Source organism: Sceloporus occidentalis, unplaced genomic scaffold, assembly GCF_023333645.1.
Source record: "Sceloporus occidentalis isolate IW3139 unplaced genomic scaffold, rSceOcc1.0.p SCAF_3, whole genome shotgun sequence".
Taxonomy (NCBI): Eukaryota; Metazoa; Chordata; class Lepidosauria; order Squamata; family Phrynosomatidae; genus Sceloporus; species Sceloporus occidentalis.
Window position 1 is genome coordinate 245,913,739 of NW_028316983.1, and position 21,921 is coordinate 245,935,659.

Sequence of the window (21,921 nt, forward strand, 5' to 3'; positions counted from 1 at the left end):
CTTACCCACCCAAATAAAGATGCCCAGTACCTAAAGCCATCCCAAGTATTTTGGCAGCCAAAACACAAAAACCTGCAAATATTTCTTCCCAGTAAAAAAAATAAAATTCAGTAAACCACAAATAGTTTGCTGCCCTTTTATTCCATCTCGAATCTGCTGCCTGAGACAGCCACCTCGCTCTACTTCATGAGAGGGCCTAGCCTTGCCCTGGTTTACAGTGGGCCCTCCACATTCAAAGGAGTTAGGGGCACAAGACTCCTCCGAAAGTGAAAAATCCTCAAATTTTTAAAAAAACTTTTTTAAAAACCTGGGAGAACACTTTTCTAAGAATCTCTCTGTTCTCCAGCACAACTTTATGGTCAATATCCGCCACAAATTAACCACAGAATCATGCTGGAGAACCTATAAATGCTTGAAGTAATATTTTATTTAGGATTCTTTAGGTCTTCCAATGCAACTATATGGTCAACCTCTGACAGAGTCACACTGGAGGACCTAGAAATTCCTGGAAATAACATATTAATCAAATCCGCAAATAATCAAAGCCCTCAAAGTCGCAAATGTGGAGGTCTAATTGTGTTTCATCCTTGACAATCAAAACAGGAGTCTAAAACTGTAGGGAAAGCCATGTGCAAACTAGCTGAAAAAACTTGAGGAAATTAGATTTGATCAGGTAGGTTCTTCAATATCTGTAGCTTTGGTCTTCTTCCTCAGAGTTGGGACCTGAGCAGGATGAAGGAGGAGGCAATGGAGGCTACCACCAGCAGGGAACTCATTTGGATACTGGCTGCACCATCAAAGTTGCAGAGGTCTATGTTGCAACATGCAACTGGCCGTGTTGTGCCAATCCCATCCACGTCCGATGGGATGCATTTTGCAGAACAAGACCGTGTGACGGTTGAATCACCCAGGAATGGATAAACTGCAGGAAAAGAGGAGGAGGAGGAGGAATGATTAGAAAAAGTTAGAAAGATCTAGGTGAAATCAGCTACAGTGCAGAAGATGATCTTTACAACCAACCTTTTATCAAAATATTTCACAGATGAAAACAGGGACACATGTGGCCAAGGAAACTCAGGGTATGGTCTAGATTGCAAAAGATGTTGATGAGGAAGAACCAACAAGCTAAAGGGAGGCTGCTACAGTTTGCTTTGGCCCCAGCCTACAGGGAATTGCAAGATTCTTCTCCTCCCCATTAACTGAGTGCAAACTCCTTTTACACTTTGAACTCAGTTGGCAGCAATTGATGTAGGCTGAAGACAAAGAGGGAGAGTGGGAGGAGAAAGACTGGGACCTTTTAAAAGCAGCTGGAAAAGTAGGACAGCAAAGAATTAATTGGGACTATCCCTGCCACATTGGGAATTTGAACAGTATATTACCACCATCTGGAAATGGTGTTTTTGTTATCTTGTGGCCACTTGGATATTATTGAACTGCAACCTGCAGCAGCCCTAGCCTGTACTTCCAAGGATGAGAAATTCTGTCCAGTGCAGTCCAATGACATCTAGAAGGCCTCAGATTTTGCCATCTCTAAGGGAAAGGAATAGATTGATATAGAATGGGCTTTTATCAAAACCATACTGTTGGAAAAGGCCAAGGGATCAGACAACAGCTTTGAAATCATATCTCTTTCAGACTACAGCTTCAAAAAAATTTCCATGCTGAGAGTTGTAGCTCAAAAAACACAGAAATTCAAAGCTCTGGATCAGGCCAGACTCTGAAATCTTTGGTGCATTTACTTTGTAGAAATAATGCAGTTTGAACCCACTTTAACTTCCACAGTTCCAATCCACAGAATCCTGGAATTTCCAGTTTTGTGAGGCACCAGCACTCTTTGGCAGAGAAGTCGAAAGACCTTGTAAAACTACAAATCCCAGGATTCCATAAAATGGAGCTGAAGCACTTAAAGGGGGGGGGGGGTGTCAAACTGCAATATTTCTACAGTGTAGATACACCCATTTTGGCTGCAACCACACTTCTGAAATGATGCAGTTTGACACTGCTTTTAACTGCCATGGCTCCATCCTATAGAATCCTAGGATTTGCAGTTTATTGTGGCACCAGAGCGCTTTGACAGCCAAGACTAAATATCTCATAAAATTACAAATCCCAGAATCCCATAGCATTAAACCACGGCAGTTTAAGCTGTGTTAAACTGCATTAATTCTGCAGTGCATTTGCAGCCAGAATCATAGAATGATAAGTGCTGAAAGGGGCCTCTGGTCATCATCTCATCCAACTCTCTGCAACAACTCCAGCTATAGCTCCCAAAATCCAGCATCCAATTTATCCTTCTCAAAAGGACAGATGGTTTCACAAGCTGGGAAGAAGCATGCTTCCTTCCTTCCATTGAAGGTCAGCTGTAATAAAATAGATGACGCCTCCTGTCCCAAGTCAGCGCTGCAGAGATGAGGCCACCTGGTCTCTTACCATCCTCGAGGGAGTACATTGTCGTCTTGCACATGGTTTCCTCCGCCTTGCAATCAACGATGGTCGTACATTTCCAAGAAGTGGTGGGCTCCTGGCAGGAGTAACACTGCAACGCTGGGACTGTGAGAAAAAGAGGGTTTGGGAGAGGGAAATGGCTTTCATTAGCCAAGTTGTCTACAGGGCTACTTTGGAGAAGCCTTACTCTTCAGACTAATGCATTCTGGCTGCAGCATTTTGAAATGATAGTAAAAAAGTTCCCATATCTTGGGTCAAACATTAATCAGAATGGGGGCTGCAGTCAAGAGATCAGTAGAAGACTGGGAATGGGGAGAGCAGCTATGAGAGAGTTAGAAAAGGTCCTAATGTAAAGAGATCCTACTGAGCACGAGGTTTAGAATCATACTAGCCATTGTTTTCCCTATTACCATGTATGGATGTGAGAGCTGGACAGTGAGGAAAGTGGATAAGTGGAAAATCAATTCATTCCAAATGTGGCACTGGAGAAGAGTGCTGAGGATACCATAGACATCCAAAAGGACAAATGGATGGGTCCTTTCACAGATCAGGCCTGAACTCTCCCTGGAAGCCAAGATGATCAAGTTGAGGCTGTTACACTTTGCCCACATCATGAGAAGATACAATTCATTAGAAAAGACAATAATGCTAGGAAAGATGGAAAGATGTAGAAAGAGAAGATGACCACATGCTAGATGGATGGACTCTATTAAGGAGGTTATGGGTATGAATTTACAGGCCCTGATCAGAGCAGTGGAGGATGGCATGGCTTGGAGATGTCCCATTCACAGGGTCACCATGAGTAAGGATCAACTTGAGGGCAGTTAACAACAATTTAAGAGACCTGGGATTGCAACTAATTGCAGCTCAAAAAAACATGTAGTCTCTGGATCACATGCTACAGAATGGTGAATCCTCTCTTGCTGTTCCAGACATACACTTCACATAGGTATTGCAGGTTGTAAAAGATCTCCCCCATCCCATGTCAAATTTCAGGGTACAGCACCCAGATGGTTCCCATACAGCCTTGAACTGGGAAGAGCACCCCTAAAACTGAGAGCAGATTCACCAATCCTACCAGAGTTCATCCATTGCCCCGCATCCTGTTTCCAAACTCCTAAAATGCTAAGAGTGTTTGAAACAGGAGGCCAGAGTCAGCTTTAAACTTCTCTCCTCCTGTGTCAACAAATCAATAGCATGATTTGGATGGGTTTTAAGCTTCCCACAAGATTTCTCAGAGAGGAATCCTGAGATCTTACAAGAGGCCCTGCTTCCATGAGAACTGAGGTGGTGGCCTGACATAGACCTGCTTTGTGCATCCTGTACTGCAGGTAGTTTTTCTCTTTCCAATGTTAGCCATTGAAGGAATATATCAGGTGCTACTCAAGTTGATTGAGGATGCATCTGCACTGCAGAAATAATGTAGACTGGCACTGCTTTATTGTTGTGGCTCAATGCTATGAAATACCTGGGTTTGTAGTTTGGTGAGATATTTAGCCTTCTCTGTCAGAGCACTCTGGTCCCGAAACAAACTGCAAATCCCAGTATTCCATAAGATGGCACCATGACAGTTAAAGCGGTGTCAAACTGCATTAGTTCTGCTGTGCAGATGCTGCCTCTATTAGAGAGCTCTGGTGCCACAACAAACTACAAATCTCAGAGTTCCATAAGACAGAACCATGGCAGGTAAAGCAGTGGCAAACTGCATTCATTCTTAAGTGTAGACGCAGCCAGTTTTGCTTATGACAGGAAGGAAACACAAGTTTAAGTAGCAATACCTTCAGTCCTTAAACACTTTTCATGCCAACTTCCATGCAAAATCAACCAAATCTAACAATTTTTCTAAGGAAAGACTGGCCTTTGTGATCAATTCTGAACTTGCATGAAAACATCCAGATGTCAGCCTAACTACGAATATCAAGCTGGGTTCATAAATGCACGCTGCAGGCTAGAGCAAAACAAAACAAAAAATCCAATTATTATTTGTTGAGGGATTACCCAATCAAGCTGATGGACTAGGTCCAAAACTTTGCTAATGTGCTTTGCTTTGAATCCCATCAGGTTTGGTGAGTCTGGGATAAAGCATATGGACTTGTATAGTGCAAAAAAATAATAATAATAAGACCAATGGGCAAGTGGGCAAACATGTTAAACTGGGATGCATCTGCATTTCATGAAGATCACACTTTGATACCGTTTTAACTGCTGTGGTTCTGTTGTTCTTGTAGCCTGGATCTAACAAATCTCTGCTAGAATGCTCTGCCTGAAATATGCACTAGAGCTTTCTATTGTTGTTGTGTTCCTTCAAATCATTTCCAACTTATGGCGACCTAAAGGCGAATCTATCCTGGGTTTTTCTGGGCAAGAGTTATTCAGAGGAGATTTGCCTTTATCTTCCCCAGAGGCTGAGAGAGTGTGACTTGCCCAGTAGGTTTCATGGTTGAGTGGGGATTCGAACTCTGGTCTCCAGAGTCGTAGTCCAACACTCAAACCGGTATGCCACACTGCAGCAAACCACAAATCTTTGGATTCTGTACTACAGAGCCATGAGAGTTAAAGTGATATCAAAGTGTTGTAGTTGTCTAGTGTGGATGGTGTAAATTTAGGCAAACGTCTCCAGCCCTAAACCACTTAGTGATGGATTTGACAGGCAGAAGGAACTTTAGAAAATGTCTAGTGTGAAACTGTTCATTCCAGAACTGTGTGTGTATATCCACACACCTTCAAATTGCCTATCAAGTTATGGTGACCCCATTAATTTTGTAGGTTTTTCTTAGGCAAGGGATCCTCAGAAGTGGTTTTGCCAGTTCCTTCCTCTGAAATAGAACTGACAGCACCTGGTATTCGTTTGTGGTCTCCCATCCAAGTACTAACCAAGGCTGACCCAGCTTGGCTTCCAAGATCAGTCAGGATCTGGTTTCTTTAGGATATTAGACCCCCAGAAATATAAATCAGCAAAATTATAGCCCATTGTGGTTTGAGCATTGGACTCTGGAGACAAAGGTTCGAATCCCAGCTCAGCCCTGAAAACCCACTGGGTGACCTTGGGAAAGTCACACACTCTCAGCCTCAGAGGATGCCAATGGCAAATGCCTTTTGAAGAAGCTTGCCAAGAAAACCTCATTACCTTATCTGAGCAAATTTGGCTAAGAAAACCCTGTGATTTATGCATCACCATAAGTCAGAAATGACTTGAAGACACACAACAATACTGTGACTCAGTACTTTGGCCACGGAAGCAAAGAGAGATTAGCACAAAATATACTCTGCTGTACCAGATTTTGCTGTGTTCATAAAATACATTTGATGCTCCTTATTTTGTTTATCTGGATTTTGCATTATAATTTCAAAGCTTTCCCAGAAAGACCATTATTCTATAAACAAACTATTGCACCAGAGTAAGAAATGAAGAAGTGATTAGCAAAATCTACTAATGTAAACTGGAAATAGATTTTGCTTGTTCAAACCATTTGCCAAGCTTCTGTAATGGAATCTCCCCTCCTTCCTTCTTTTTCCACTTTCCCAAGCTTCTCAGATTCCAAGTTGAGCCCACAGACAAATAAAAGAGAGATGCCCAAAAGCAAAGGTCTTAGTTCAAATTCCTGACACTGGCAGACAGGGGGAGGGGGGTATTTTAATGTATCGTTTTTTATTGCCCTAACAAATAAATTGTTGTTGTTGCTGCTGCTGTTGTTGTGTGCCTTCAGGTTGTTTCTGATTTATGCTGACCCTTAGGCAAATCTATCTTGGGTTTTTCTTGGCAAGATTTGTTCAGAAGAGGCTTGCCATTGCCTTTTCCTGAGGCTGAGAGAGTGTGACTTTCCCAAAGTCACCCAATGGGTTTCATGACCAAACTGGGAAGCGAACCCTGGTTTCCAGAGTCACAGTCCAACACTCAAACCACTATGCCACACAAACATTTAAATTTTTAATTCTCTTTTGGACTTTATTGTTACATTCTTTTTGTTATGTGCCTTGAACTCAACTCTGATGCATGGTAACCCTGTCACAGATAAATTTGTCATTGGCTTCTTCTTAGGCTGAGAGAGTGTGACTTGCCCAAGGTGATCCAGTGGGTTTCCAGGATTGTGTGATATGAACCCTGGTTAAATCTATTCAAATTTGAGGATTTGAACCTAGTGAAACACACAAACCCACCCTGGCTCTTAAGAGCTTTGCAAATAATTTCCCCAGAGGTCTTGCCTGAATGCTATTGTTAGTCTTGGCCAGAGTAGAGCTATTGAGTTAACTGGACTTACTTGACTCAGCATTCAACAATTGAAGTCTAGTTGGGACAAATGATAGAATTTCCATATGTTCTTTCCACACAGAATCATAGAATCCTAGAATTGGAATAGACCCCAAGGTTCATCCAATCCAACCCCATTCTGCCATGCAGGAAAACACCATCAAAGCCCTCCCTGTGGCAGATGTCCATCAACCTTTGTTTTAAAACCTCCAAAGAAGGAGACTCCACCATCTTCCGAGGCAGCATCTTCCACTGTCAAGCAGCTCTTACCCTCGGGAGGTTCTTCCAAAGGTTGAGGTGGAATCTCTTTTCCTTGAGTTTATCTATTTCCCTAAAAGCTGCAATCCCCCTGGGCAGGGTGACCAGATGTCTCCACCGCAAGAGGACTAGGCAACGCAAAAGGTAGGGCATCCAATAAAATTGTAGGACATTCCCAAATAAAAGCTAACAGCGCTCCTATAAATCTAAATTCAGGCTCCTTTGGTCATGCTCCAAAGGGAGGATGTTTTGAAATTCTTCCTGGACAGAAGGTGGAAATGTTGGACATGTCAGGGAAAAGGAGGACAACTGGTCATCCTGCCTCAGGGGTCCGTGCTGAAGTCACTCAAAATGGTGAATCCAACTCTTTCCCCTCTACTTTCTCTGTCATTCCTACACCTCACTTTCTTTTCCTTGCTTCCTTGCTGGGGAAAACCTACAAATGGTAGTGCTTCAACTTCTTTCGCTCAATCTCAAAGGTGCTAAAAGATCCTTTGCTTTGGGCATACTGATATGTTACCACAAGTAGGTTTCTTCCATCTCAGTCCCAGGCAAGTAAGTTAGGGGATTTAAGAATAGTTTAACATGTCGATCATCTGAAGGCAGCAGCTTCCAGTTTTCAGACAGAGTTCTGTATCAAGTCATGTCGCCTCATTGTTTTCCAGCAGAGATAATTGATGATCCCATATACTTAGCAGTAGAGTGATCAAATGATAAGCTGTGAGTAATGTCTTAACAAACACAACTCAAATGCCATTTGATAGTATAGCCTCATATCGGTGGATAAAATCTACCTTCAAAGCAAAAGGACTTATCATACCATATAATGTAGGTCTCGGATTCACAAATGCCACAGAATAGTGCTTGAATCTGTAAATGTGAGCATGTCCTTTTCTAACTCTTGAGTCTGATATTTGCTCACTTTTAAGACTTGGTTTCCAAGCCCTTAGGGACCAGCTCCTTTTGAAAAATCACAGAAGCAGGGATACAGTTTGAGTCTCCTTTATCCAGAATTCCAAAATCCTAAAAATTCCAAAATCTGAAATGGTCCACATGGGTGGCTGAGATGGTGACACCTTTGCTTTCTGATGGTTCAAGGTACACAAACTTTGTTGCATGCACACAATTATGAAAAAATATTGTGTATAAAATTACCTTTAGGTTATGTGTATAAGGTGTATGCAAAACATAAATGAAATCCATGTTTAGATTTGGGTCCCATCTCCAAGATATCTCACTGAGTCTATGCAAACATTGCAAGATCCCAAAAGCTCTAATTCTAAAATTTTGTCCCCCAGCATTCGTATAAGGGAGATTCAGCCTCTGAATTGGGCAGGTGCACTGGATATCACATGAAGCACCATGCAATAAACCAATGTCTCACCTTCTTTTATTTCCTCCAAACTAAATGGAAAAAGCATTTAAATAAAAAGAGCCTTACCACACTCAGCACAGAAAAGAGCAGCCAGCAATGTTGAGAGGAGCATCCTGCCTCTTGCAAAATTCTTCACTATTTTAGGATTCCAGGTTTACTGCTCTGCCAACACAAAGTCAATTCTCTCTCTCTCTCTCTCTCTCTCTCTCTCTCTCTCTCTCTCTCTCTCTGCCTTTTGCTCCTGGAAGTGGTGTTTTACTAAACATCGCCTCCTGCTCTGGAACAATATTATACCGAAAAAACGGGTTTGTTTTCAAGCTTGAGGGGATTAGATTACTGAAAAACCAAACAGACACACACCCCTCATTTAGCCTTCTCCACACACCCAAGTGTTTCTTGAATTTTCAGAAAGGGCAATGAATCATTGTGATGGGGGTACTTTTTTAAAATGGACAATAATAGCGATGATCATTTTACGTGGTAAGATAAAGGTTGCCTTACATCTACTAGGATGTTGTTGTGTAAGAAAGGTTATCTAATCCAAAGAGCCTCTGCATGCTTGCTCTGTCTTTGATTTCTTTACCTTTCTCTGATGCATGTAGATGTTGTTGTTGTTTTCCATCAAGTCACTTTGGACTTATGGTGGCCCAATGAATGAGAGACCTTCAAGATCTTCAGTCATCTTGTTACCCAAAGAAAAGTGGGGTGAGACTTGGGGTTCTTGGCAACTGTGTCAGCATCTCCTTTGAATGTTTGAGGGAATTTGCTTAGCTCAAGAAACTTACCAGAATAGGCTGGGTAACTTGAGGGTTTTTTGCACCTGTTTATACCAGTACTAACTGAGGCAGGACTCCAGGTTTGGGGACTTAAGAAGGTTTTTATTTAGAAATATGCAAGAGTGCACCCAAACACACAATAGTAATTCAAACAAAGCACCATTCAGAGCTAACAGAAATAAAAGTATGGAAATTGGATAACAGAGGCTTAGGGATGTAGAGAGGGTAATATTTAAATATTACCCTCTCTACATCCCTAAGCCTCCACTATCCCATTTCCATACTTTTCCTGGAGAGGAGACCATGGAAAGCATGATATGGGTCAGATGGCATTTGAGGGCAACACAGTGCAGGCATTTTATAGGGAGAAATGGGTCTTGAGGCAGTTTATCAGTAGTTAAAAGGATTTTTTTCCAGGAAGAGGAATGGCCATGGTTTGGGGGAAATGGCAGGGTAATCAGTCTAGAGATGTTTCATGCAAAAAGGTGTCATCTCCAGAGTGAAGTGCCCTTTGGCAAGAACCAGATGCATTGCCCCCATCACACACCTATGTGAAGGGATTGTGCAGATTTGAGCCTAAACAGACCTGTCTACATGCGCTAATGGTCCCAAACCAAGTCTGCTGGAACTCCGTATTTGGGCAGGCTATTGTTTTCACATCAGAGCACTTCCAGGGACTAAGTGACCAAACCTCCTTTTAATATTAAACTGATATCAATGGTCAATTAGGAGAGGTTCCACCCATTGAATCAACTAAAGGAACCTAAGCATTGACAAATTACTATTGATTCAATAGGTCCAGTTTAAACCAACATTGAGATACAGGCTAGAAACAGGAATCATGCAGCCCTCCAGATGTTGCCTGGATTGCAATTCATCACCATTGGTTCTGCAGACTGTGGTTGCTCAGACTTGCAGTTTATGGAATATCACAAGGATGAAACAATATCTCTTGTTTTTCTCATGGTGAAAATCTAAACAGGATGATTCCTAAATTGTTGTTGTTATTTCTTACCCGTCTCTCACCAGAGATCAAGGCTGGGTACAGCAACAGATTACAATATAGCACATAACATCAGTTAAAACACATAAACCAATAAAAATGCATAACGTCAGTTTAAAAGAACATATAAGACCAATATCAGTTTGATATTTTTATTATTTCTTAGTCACCTCTTCCCATGGACTGAAGAGGGGAACAACAACAGATTAATATAGAGCATATGAGATAGGTTAAAAATACACATAATCTGTTAAAAACCCACAACATCAATATAAAAGAACAAATAATACAATGGGCCCTTCGTATCCACTGGTGTTTGATTCCAGGACCCTACCGTTGATACCAAAATCTGTGGGTGTGCAAGTCCCATTAAATACAGTGATATAGTAAGATAGTGTCTCTTGTATAAAATAGCAAAATCATGGTTTGCTTTTGGGACTTTATTTATTTTTAAAATATTTTCAAACCGTGGAAGCTTGAATCCTTGGATATGGAGAGCTGACTGTATTAAAACCATCCATCTGTATTTTCAAATTCACCACTTAAAATTCACACTTTAAAGTCATCTGCATAGACCTGCTAAATAAGACTGGTTTATGATGCTCTTTTACATCCAGCTGTCAACTCTCCTCTGGCAAGTTGTTTCATTGTCTAGGAATGACTAAAGAAAAGTCCTCTGGGTAAAGGTTGCCAGTCTAGTCCTAGATGACGGAGGTAAATGTCCACCAGAAGACCTGAGTGTGTGGTGCAGATTATATGGAAGGAAGCGATGCTGTACATAACCTGGGCCCAAACCAGGTAGTACTTTAAAGGTAATAACCAACACTTTGTACCTTGCCTGGAAATTAATTGGTAACCAGTGGACATATTTTAATATTGGTGTAATATGATCCCTCTTCGATGTATCCCTAACCAATCTGGCTGCCCTGTTTTGAACTAACTGAAGTTTCCAAACTTGGTCCAGAGATAACCTGATATACAGTACATTGCAAAAGTCCAGGCCTAAGGTTACCAGCGTATGCACCACCATCTTTAAAAGCTAACATCTCCACCTCGGATGCGGTGTGACAGCCTCAACTGTTTCCTGGATATCACAGGAATTGGCACTTCATTTGTCATTCTCCTTTTACCAAGGGTGTGAAGCTGAGCACTGTCCTCCGATTCAGTCACCTAGAATAATATGATGATACTAGAAGGGTGGTTCGGTATGTCTTACCTGAAACTGGCTGAACTATGAACACCACTTCTTCTATTATTTTGCTTTCGTGGCTTTAGAGTTTTGCTGAACACGCCTGCATTTTCTGCCTGTGTGGTTGGTATGAGGTTTACAGCTCTCTTGCAGTGAAATCTTTTGGGGAGGGGAATTCTATCAAAGATCTCTGAATCTGAACTGCAACTCCACCTGTCCACAGGCATTTTCTTTTAATGCATATACTGCGTATCAGTGGCATTCCCATGGTGTCACCTGGTGCAGGGGGACGACCTGGTGGGGTGGCAGCGGCAGCCAAAAGGGCATGCTGGCCTGTCTCTATCTCCTCGCAAAGATGGTCCCACTGCCACAGTGAGGTGGCTGCCTTATGAGGAAGGTGCTGCCACCCAGGCGAACCCAGGAGGGACTCACTGGCCCTTCTCCTTTGCTGCCACAGCAGATCCCTCCTCAGAAGGGGACCATTGCCATGATGAACGCTGGGGGGACTTGTTGGCTCTTCTCCTGTTCTAAGACAGCAGCTCCCTCCTCAGGAGATCTCCGCTATGGCAAATCCAGGGGCACACATTTGCCATTTCTCACCCCACAGCAGGAGGAGTGCCCAACCAGGTGTCACCCCTCTTTTGAGATGTGACCCAGTGAGGATTGAACCCCCTGCACCCTCCTAGTGATGCCACTGCTGCCAATGATCTGCATGTTAAGTCATTTGGCACATTCATCCCAAAAGGTCCCAAAGTTTCCAGGCCAAAATCTGAGACCAAGGAGTAGGCTCTGCTGGTGTCATTTAGCATTATGCATGTACAGTGGACCCTTGTTTTACACAGGGGATTCGTTCTGGACCCCCACACACATTTAAAGCAAATTCAGTGCAGGCTTAAGCCCCATTTAGATGAATGGGACAGGCTCCTGTATGCAGCACAACGCACGCACCATGGACACATGCACCATTCATCTAAATGGAGCTTCCCCTCCGCTTGACCTCAAGTCTGCATATGGAAAGCCCACGTATGGGGCGGGCCAACTGTAGTTCCAATCACAGCTGCCTGTGGGCTTGTCATTCAAACACAAAACATGCAGAACAGATTTCCCTGTTTGGAACTTAAGGCAGAAATCTTAACTAAAGAAGATGTCTCCAGATCAAGGTAAAATGAGATTCTCTCTTGTCACTTAGAGAGATGAGATAAGGAACCTTTAAGTTAATCTACTTGCTTCTATCCCTGAAATCTCAAGTCTGGGATGACCCTGACCAGAGGAATTTCAAGAGTGATGATGATTTCGGGGGTGATTAGTGGATTATGGCTGGTAGAAGCAGTGAATCCACTGTCAGTTTTACAGCTGCCCTTCCCGCACCTTCTCCAGGTTGTATTAATTAATTAATTAATTATCCACTGAATCAATGGTTTGTTATATACATTATAGTAAAAATGAATATGCGTTGCACTTGTTTATTATTATTTATTCTTTTATTATATAATAATGTGTATTTATTTGCTAAGGAATTGGTCTGCTATCCCTTTAAGAGAACTAACTCTTTTGCTCTTAAGATATGCACATGTTCATGCAGGTCAAATGATGATGCTGAGAAGTCAATCCTCCTTAAACCAGACTTCCAAGAAGGTTGATCAAAATCAAAAGGCGTTTTGTACATTGGGGAGCAGGCATATGTGGGGGGAGTTATTAGAGAGACTGTAAACATGATTGTCTCTTATTTTTCCAATTACATAAGTGGCTATCTCAAGGAGAAAGTGTGGGTCAAGCCAATGGATTCTGCACTGGGAAATTGTCCCTCAACTGGCCATGGTCAGTATAGCCCCTAGTTCATGCAACACTTTAGGAAGAGTCTCCTAGGCAACAATTGTGTGGTGCTCCACTAGAAATGCCACAGAGTGGGTTGACAAAAGCCACAAAAGTTTCCCCATGTGTTCCTCTTGTAAGTCAAAGTCCATGGCTGTTCATCCTGAATGCCCATCCCTAATATGTTCCATCCAAGGAGCAAAGATGCACTAGACCGCTCAGAAATGAAAAGTGGTAGGAGATGAGATTGTCCTGGAGGCCACAGCTAAAGATGTCAGAGTGAGAGGAAGCTGATTGGGTAGACATTCTTGGGTAGAGTCTTCCATACCTCTCTCCTTGCAAGGTTAGAGCTTCATGCCAATTAAGGTTTTGATGAAAACAACCACGGCTAGGACACAGTTGGGTCTTCTTATGCTTGCCGCACTGTTGCACCTGCTTTCCTGACAGCAAGTGTAAGTATAGAGTGATGGCCAAGTTGTTCTGGCAATGGGACATTTTTCCGCACAGCCTTGCTCAAGATGAAAACCAGTCATGCTTGTAGCTAAACATCAGGAGAAATGGGAGGAAGGAGAAAGGAATGGGTAAAGGAAAATATGGTGAGAAAGCTAGCACTTTCTTGGCCAAGCAATATCCAAGCTACATCTGCGATGAGACTTCAGTGTGGGAGCACTGCCTTGAAAAACATACGTATAGTATATTTTCATCATTGATCAGACTCGGTTTACTTTGATTTTTCATTTGAATGGCACACTCAGAGAGGTTGGAGGTGATTATCCTGCTTAATGATATCCCCAAGGGCTGGTTCTTATAAAATCACCATTGTAACCTCTCACAGGTTGTTCCTAGGTCCCTGGTTTGGGTGCTGAAATCTCAGAACCAGGGAAAGTCCTGATGTGGCAATCCTAGTCGCAGCTATCATAGAATCATAGAATCACAGAGTTGGAAGAGACCACAAGGGCCATCTAGTCCAATCCTCCTGCCATGCAGGAACTCTCCATCAAAGCATACCCGATCCAGCCTCTGTTTAAAGTTAGACGTCTCCCGCTGCCCACTCTTGAGATTGGGAGGTTGGTCAGGTTGGTAGGCCTTGTAAAATTGGCTGAAATATTGCTGGCTTGACACCACTTTAACGGCCATGGCTCAATGCTATGGAATCCTGGGATTCCTAGTTTGTTGTGGCACCCGAGGGGGGCTAAATATCTACAGATCCCATGGCAGTTAAAGTGGTGTCAAACTGCATTATTTCTGCAGTGCACATGCAGTCCCAGATGTGTCCTATCAAACAGCAAGCTCAAACTCTCTAGCTCAAACAGCAGACTCAAAATAGTTGATGAAACAAAATGGAGGAATTTACTCACAAGCCATGCCTCTACATCTCTAAGCTCTGCAAAGTTTCTTTTCTGGACTACAGCTCCTAGTATCCCCTTTCCTCTACAGCTGTCTGGAAGATTCTGGGTATTGCCCAGATAAGTCATGTCTCCAAGGTCTAGCCTTTGGTGAGCTCCAGCACTTTGGGTGGAATTGACAGTTTTATGTCCAGAAAGGTCCTTTCCTTAAAACAGAGAATGAAATATCTTCTCTCTAGGATTCTCTAGGTCCTCCAGAATGACTGTGCCAGATGTTAACCCCATAGAGTCACACTGGAGGCCCTAGAGATTCCTAAAGATGACACTTCTCTAGGTATTTTTAGGTCCTTCGGGGCGATTCGATGATCAACCTCTGGCAGGTGTTGACTACAGAGGTGTGTTGGGAGACCTAGATATTGCTAGAGAAGTGTTCTCTCGGGTTTTAAAAAAATTGATTTTTATTTGCGGTTTTTCCCACATTCACAAGGGTCCTGTTCCCCTAACTCCAGCGAATGTGTGTCCAGGAAAGCAGCCAAATGGCTGATAAGACCAGCTCAGTTCCCAAACAAACTAACCCCCAGCTGGCAGAGCCAGTGTAAAGCAAAAGTCAGCCTCTGATTCCAAGTCCTGAAGCACCAGATCTATTACCAAGAGGATTTGTCCAGAGGTCTGAGGGCCAGGGTATCAGATTGGCAGGTCGATAAGGCTGGTTAACAGTTCCAGAAAGTCAAGATGGGCCAGCAGTCCAAGAAGCAAGGTTTCAGTCCAAGGAACAAAGGGAGCCAGAGCCAGAGTACTTTCCCCAAGAAAGTCAGATAATCATTGGCAACTAAACAAACATCCTACAGCTGCTTATATGGCATGCTCCAGGTGTTCAGGTGCGTCCGATTGCCAGCGGGTTTCTGATAAAGCCTCCTCGACCTTCAAAGGCACTCCCTTTCAGCTCTACACTGACTGAAGGAAGGCACACCCCCTTGACCCTCTTCCATGTCCACAGACTCTGCCACAGGGAGACTGGGCTGCTGAGCCTCCAGAGATGCCACAGGCTCAACTGGAGCAGGCACAGCAGAGCTAGGGCTGGACTCAGGCTCCACAGCTGCAGACTCAGGTCCCAGAGGCTCTGAAGTTTATCGCACCGGGGATAAAATGTTCCCCGATATGTTACAACGAGTGCGGGCACGCATGGAGCATGATGGGAACCCGATGGGGCCCAGAACGCGACTTTACTGCACAGGGAATGCCGCCGCTGCCACCAAGCGTTCCCATTGCATTCCCATTGGGTTCCAGAGGGTGCCATTTCTGGGAACGCTTTTGAAACAGTTCCCAGAAATGGTGCCCTCTGGAACCCGATGGGAACGCGATGGGAACGCTCGGCGGCGGCGGTGGTGTTCCCTGTGCGGTAAAGTCGCGTTCTGGGCCCCATCGGGTTCTCATCATGCTCTGCGCACGCCCGCGCTCGTGCTTGTTGTAACGCATCGGGGAACGTTTTATCCCCGGTGCGATAAACTTCCATGGCTCATCCTCTGAGTCCTCTGAGCTCCTCCTCCAGGCTGGGCCTGACATCATAGAGGGCCCACTGTACAAGGCTCCTTGGTTTGCTCCCAACATAGTGATTCTGTGATTCGATGAATTCCCATCAGAGGATCAACCAGTAGGGCTGGGAGCAAGTGGGTCCCTTAATTTCATGGGAATGAACACAGGTTTACCATCTTTGTGGGTTTTTCAGATTTAGGATCGTGATTCCCATTCCCTCCTCCCCGTGCTGTCATGAAGCCCACCTGTGTATCTTGTGCAATACTGAGCCGTTGGGGAGCAAGTTATAATGCTGGTGCAACCCATGTGCTTGGTGCCATTGCAGACGTAGCAATCCAAGGAAAGAGCTGCAGAGGAAAGGCAAAAGAAGAAGAAGAGAAGACCGGGTTGGCTGGTTTAAACCATGGTTTAAACATCTTTAAACCAAAATGACATTTTAAAAAAGAAGAAGTAAATCCTGTTTTTTAATAGATTTTTTTTAACCATCAGGCTATTATTACTATTTTTCTAAGCCTATTACTGGAACAACAACGCCTGTCTGAAGCTGAACATTTTAACTTTTCCAGTTTATTGGCAGTTCATGGTTAGACCAGTATCCAGTGTCAGCTGCTTCTTTTTAACCACTCTCTTTTATAGTGCAAGAGACGCCCCAGAAACAAATCCTTCAACTCCCATGGGTTCAGCCAAAACAACTTGCTTTAAAAGAGCACTTTTAAAAGAACAATGGTTATTTAAGCCGGTGGCTGTAACATTTGAACTTCGTTGTGCTACTTCATTTTCTGATTTAATACTATAGCGCTATAATCTTGTATTGGTATAGTGCTGTACTCCTAACTTCTCAATATAATTCCCAACGTTTTATTGAAAGATGCAAATCATATCAAAGCCTAATAACTTTGGATTGCAAATGTTAGAAAGCATTAAAAGATGGTTTATCAAGCTTTCTAATATATACAATTAGTAGAATAAGCAGGATTCCAGTTTTTTTCATTAGAACATTATTGCAAAAAATGGTTTAAACAAAAAAAAACTAAATTATTTGTTTTTATTTTTTATTTTTTTACTAGCACTGATCCTAACTTTAGTAGTCACTTATATATCTTTATACTATGTGTGTATATGTGTCTGTTCCTCATTTGTTAGACTTGGCATTGTTTGAAGGGCATACTCTACAACTGGTGCTGATGCTTAATCTGTCATACAATCGTAGCTTAATGTGGCCAATGCTTGTTCTATCATTATATTTCCAAGGCTGCCCCTTGTAGCAACACATTCCTAACACCACAATGTGCCTCCTCCCACATCACAAAGGTACCTTCCTGTCTCTCAAGCTTTAGTGCTGAAATCTAAGATCTGGAATAGTCCTCATGTGGCACTCCAAAGGGATTATCACATGAGGCACTTGCCACACTGGAATCATTGCCCAAACACTTCAGAAGCGTGGAGGTGGGATAGCCGGACATGCTTCCGAAACATCACTGAAGCACATCCTGATCTTCTCCAATCAACGAATCATTCGCGGAGCAGCCATTTCTGTAATAACGGGAACTTCTGTTATTACAAAAATGGCTTCTCTGTGAACGCTTTGTCGACAGGAGAGAAATGGGATGCCGCAATGACATTTTAGAAGCATGACAGACAATCACACCTTTGCGCTTCAGAAACACTTCAAGAATGTTTTGCCCACAGTAAGGGCTCTGTGTGATAAGGTCCCTAGGTGTGGCCCATATTGTATTGTGAGGACTTGAAATTGCTCAACACTACCACACCAACCTCCAGCATATGCTCATAACATGAAGGAACCTTTGATGGCAAGGATCAAGATGAGAACCACCATCCCTCATGGCAACTCAGTGGTTGAGACGCACGTGCGTGTGCCACCCAACTTGTTTTCCTTTCCCATGACTGGCCCATAAAAGACTCACCACTCTTTGCTCCCAAGGCAATGGTCAGCAACAAGACTGGAAGAGCTGCCATCTTCTTGAATCCGTCTCAGTGTGGGATGGAGCTGCTTGTCTGGAGGCGATGGCTCAGCTTCCCATTATCACACAAAATCACCATCCTATCAATACTCAGTTCAAGAAGCATAAGATTCCACATTATCCCCCTGGCATGAAGGAAAAGCTGGGGAATGGGAAGAGAGGAGGCACAATGAAATCCAGTGTGATAAATAGGAAGGATCCTAGGCTGGACCAATAGATTTTTAGTGTCTAGATCAAAGAAAGTGATAGAAGCATTCTATGTATTCTGCTTTGGTCAGGCCTCACCTGGAATACTGTGTTGTGTTCTAGGCAACACAAAAAGGATATGGACAAGCTGGAGCATGTCCACAGGAGGGCAACCAAAATGGGGAAAGGTGTGGAAACCATCAAGCTCTATGAGGAGTGACTTAGGGAGCTGGGTATGTTTAACCTGGAGAAGAGATGGTTGAGAGGGGACATGATTTTTTTGCTGTTCCAGAGACTAGGACATTGATCAATGGATTCAAACTACAGGAAAATAGATTCCCCCTCAATATTAAAAGGAACTTCTTGACATAAGAGCGGATTTATGGTGGAACACACTCCCTCAGAAAGTGGTGGAATCTCCTTCTTTGGAGGTTTTTAAACAGAGGCTGAATGGCCATCTGTAAAGTGGTGCTTTGATTGTGTCTTCCTGCATGGCAGAGGATTGGACAGAATGGCCCTTGTGTTCTCTCCCAACTCTATGATTCTATGATCTATTTTGAGAAAGTCTCCAGAACATATTTTGCCAAAAAAAGCTCTCATCTATAATTTCCAACTGGATCTTCAATATGAAAAATATTCAGTGGCAGGCACCCTGTTAGTGGCATGCACAGGCATGTCCACCTTACACTGTCTCTCTCTTTCTCTCTTTATGTCACTGTGACAATGTCACAACGTATCCAGTGTGACGATCAGAAGCAGGATCCCTGTTGCAATTACTCCTTGCACCGGAGATCATTGATGAGAGGGGATGGAAACATCAGTCTGCTGCATCCCACTTGATGGAACAGACCTCCATTGCTGCTCAGTGAAACAGGGTTGGGGGGCTTTTACAATCATGGCAGTAGTGCCAATGTCATGAATATGTAGGGACCAGGAATTCAAATCAGTTACAGAGGCATAATTCTAGGTGTGACAGTGAATTCCAGCCAGCGTCTTTTGTGTGGCGACACCACAACTTCCCTAAATATATCCATCAGGCACTGTTTTTTAGTTTCTGTTCCTTAAGCAACACATGACTTCTGTTTATCAAAACATTTGATAGGACAGAATACGCAAAGCCATCTTCAAAACACTGAAGATATCATACAACTGGAAAAGATAATCCCCAAAGACCAAACCAGCACAAGGATTTGCTACTAGTTATGAATACAGTTGAGAGGCAGCATTTTATTGTTGAACTAGGACTCTGAGAGACCTGGGTTCGAATCCCCAGTCTGCCATGGAAAGCTCTGAAGTGACCTTGGGCAAGTCACGCTCTCTCAGACACAGAGGAAGATAAAGGCAAATCTCGGAACAAAATCTGCCACGAAAACCACATAGTAAGTTCACCTTAGGGTTGCCATAAATAGGAAATGATTTGAAGGCACACAACAATAGCGATGTATACAGTTGCAGCTGTGCATATCTTGGAAAAGAACTTCTGGTAGATGTTGATCATAGCATTGCACTGGAGGGACTGGAAATTCCTAGAGAGATGTTCTCTTAGGGAAAAAGAATAGTGTTTTTATATTTGCGGTTTTTCCACCTTGACAGGCGTCCTTCAGCCCTAACCCCAGCGAATGTGGAGGGACCAGGGTTAATTGCAATCAAGCAAGATACCTTCAAATTGACTCCAATTTATGGCAACCCTCTTTTTCATGGGCAGCCAGTGTGGTGTAGTGGTTTGAGTGCTGGACTATGACTCTGGAGACCAGGGTTTGAATCCCTGCTCGGCCATGGAAACCCATTAGGTGACAGTGGTCAAGTCATATTCTCTCAGACTCGGAGGAAAGCAAAGGCAAACCTCTGAAGAAATCTTGCTTTTAAAAGCCCTGTGATAGGTTCACCGGAGGGTGTCCATAAGTCATAAACGACTTGAAGGCACACAACAGCAAGGTTTTCTTGGCAAGGTTTCTCCAGACGTTTTTCACTGCCTTTCTCTGAGGCTGAGTGCAGTTTACCCAAAGTCTTCAGGAGGTTTGCATGACTCAGCAAGGATTCGAACCCTGGTCTCTTGGAGTCCTACTTCAACATTCAAACACAGCATACTTCCTCTGTCTTCCAGAGTATAGTAGCTTTTAACTAAAACAATGTCCCCACCTAGTGTCCACTCCTGGCAGCTTTTCCTGTGGTCAACAGTTGCCAAGATTTTTATTTTTTTTTAAAGACTGGGAACCATTCATGGACTTTTTGAGCAATAAGAATTCTAACAATGTAATACTTTATAGCAGTGGTTCCCAACCTGTGGGTCGGGACTCCTGTGGGGGTCAAAGGACCCTTTCATGGGGTGACCCAAGACCATTGGAAAACACCTATTTAATTACAGTTATGAAGTAGCAACAAAAATAATTTCATGGTTGGGGGTCATCACAACATAAGGAAGTGTATTAATGGATCGCAGCATTAGGAAGGTTGGGAACCACTGCTTTATAGTTATGTTTATTAGCAAGCTTAGAAAATCTTTTTAGTTGGATGTGTAATGGTAGAATTTTTCCCCCTTTCATTTTCTTCTTTCTTTAGAGTTTGGAATGAGGAGAAGGATCAAAACTCTTACGTTCTAGTCGGGTGGCATTTACTGTTTTTGTTAGTTTTCCTGGTTTTAGTTGAGTGTCTTTGGTGTTTTAATTTTAGTTTAGGTGTTTGTGTGTGTTGTTGGTGCCATCGTCGTTGTATGCCTTCAAGTCATTTCTGGCTTGTGGTGATTCTAAGGGTTTTCCAGAGCTGGGAGTGTGTCACTCGCCTAAGGTCACCCAATGGGTTTCCATGGCTGAGTGGGGATTTGAACCCTGGTCTCCAAAGTCACAGTCCAACACTCAGATCATTACAGCATGCTGATGATCTCCATAATCTTTGTTGTTGTTGTTGTGTACCTTCAAGTCAATTCCAATTTATCTGTGCCACTGGGCTATGTTACTGACCTGCTCCCATCCCTTAAGGACTGATGTTAACTTCTGGATTCCTGCACTTTTTCTCCCCTTATAGCTCACTTACCTCCTACCAGGTACATCATTTCATCAGCCCTCAAACTGTCTTCTCCAAAAAAACAACAACCCAACAATGTTTTCCCTGGGCTCCAAACCCAGCAACTGTTGTGGAACAGAACTCAGTGGTCATTGTTGTGCTGGAATCAGAACACTGGGAAATGGGAGGACCTCTGGCTTCAAACTATTGTTGGTTGATATCGTATTTGCGGTTCAGTAAATCTGCTTTGGGCTGTTTTGGATGAACTTTAAAGGAGACTGTTGAAAGTGCTGGGCCTATTCTGCAGGCTGGTCTCATCCATGGGGGATAACTCCTTTACAATTTGCACTGAAACCCCCCCAAAAAATTCATCACTTCCCTGCCCATCACAGCCACCAGCCCTCGCTGCTTTCTAGCAAAGTGCCCAGAAAAGTGCCCATTGCAGAAAACTTGAAGAAAGGTTTCTAGCAAAGGTTTTTCAGGCTATGTGGCCATGTTTTAGAAGAGTTTGTTCCTGACATTTCAACAGCATCTGTGGCTGGCATCTTCTTTCTCTGAAAGAAGAAAGGAACTTTTCCCAGCTCAGGCCGAGGGTCCATGGAGGAAAATGAGGCAAACCTTTCCCAAAAGAGCTAAGAAGACACACACTGGCTTGGTTTACCAGAATAATACTTTTAAACTTGTTATATTTCTATACCCCTGGAAATTTTTTCCCTTATTTCATTATGTTTTTGTGCTAAATTTTAAATGTTAATGTACCATCTGGT

At 43.2% G+C, this 21,921-nt stretch overlaps 1 protein-coding gene across 1 annotated transcript; it reads right to left on the reverse strand.

The window, feature by feature from the left end:
* Nucleotides 1–710: 710 nt before the first annotated feature.
* Nucleotides 711–21,268, reverse strand: LOC149317712 (ly6/PLAUR domain-containing protein 2-like). The gene is made up of 5 exons (XM_089518412.1): nucleotides 21,185–21,268; nucleotides 17,912–18,110; nucleotides 16,232–16,333; nucleotides 2,431–2,550; nucleotides 711–922 (listed from the first exon to the last, which is right to left on the reverse strand). The coding sequence occupies exons 2-5, from the start codon at nucleotides 17,961–17,963 to the stop codon at nucleotides 711–713; spliced, it is 486 nt and encodes a 161-aa protein (XP_089374538.1). The 5' UTR covers nucleotides 17,964–18,110; nucleotides 21,185–21,268.
* Nucleotides 21,269–21,921: the final 653 nt, after the last annotated feature.

Excerpts from the sequence above, each read along its gene's own strand:
- LOC149317712 (XM_089518412.1), bottom strand. The coding sequence starts at position 17,963 with ATGGCAGCTCTTCCAGTCTTGTTGCTGACCATTGCCTTGGGAGCAAAG. Across the intron at positions 16,334-17,911 it reads TGCCTTGGGAGCAAAGAGTG|CTCTTTCCTTGGATTGCTAC; the intron begins GTGAGTCTTTTA and ends TTTCCTCTGCAG. Across the intron at positions 923-2,430 it reads AATGTACTCCCTCGAGGATG|TTTATCCATTCCTGGGTGAT; the intron begins GTAAGAGACCAG and ends CTTTTCCTGCAG.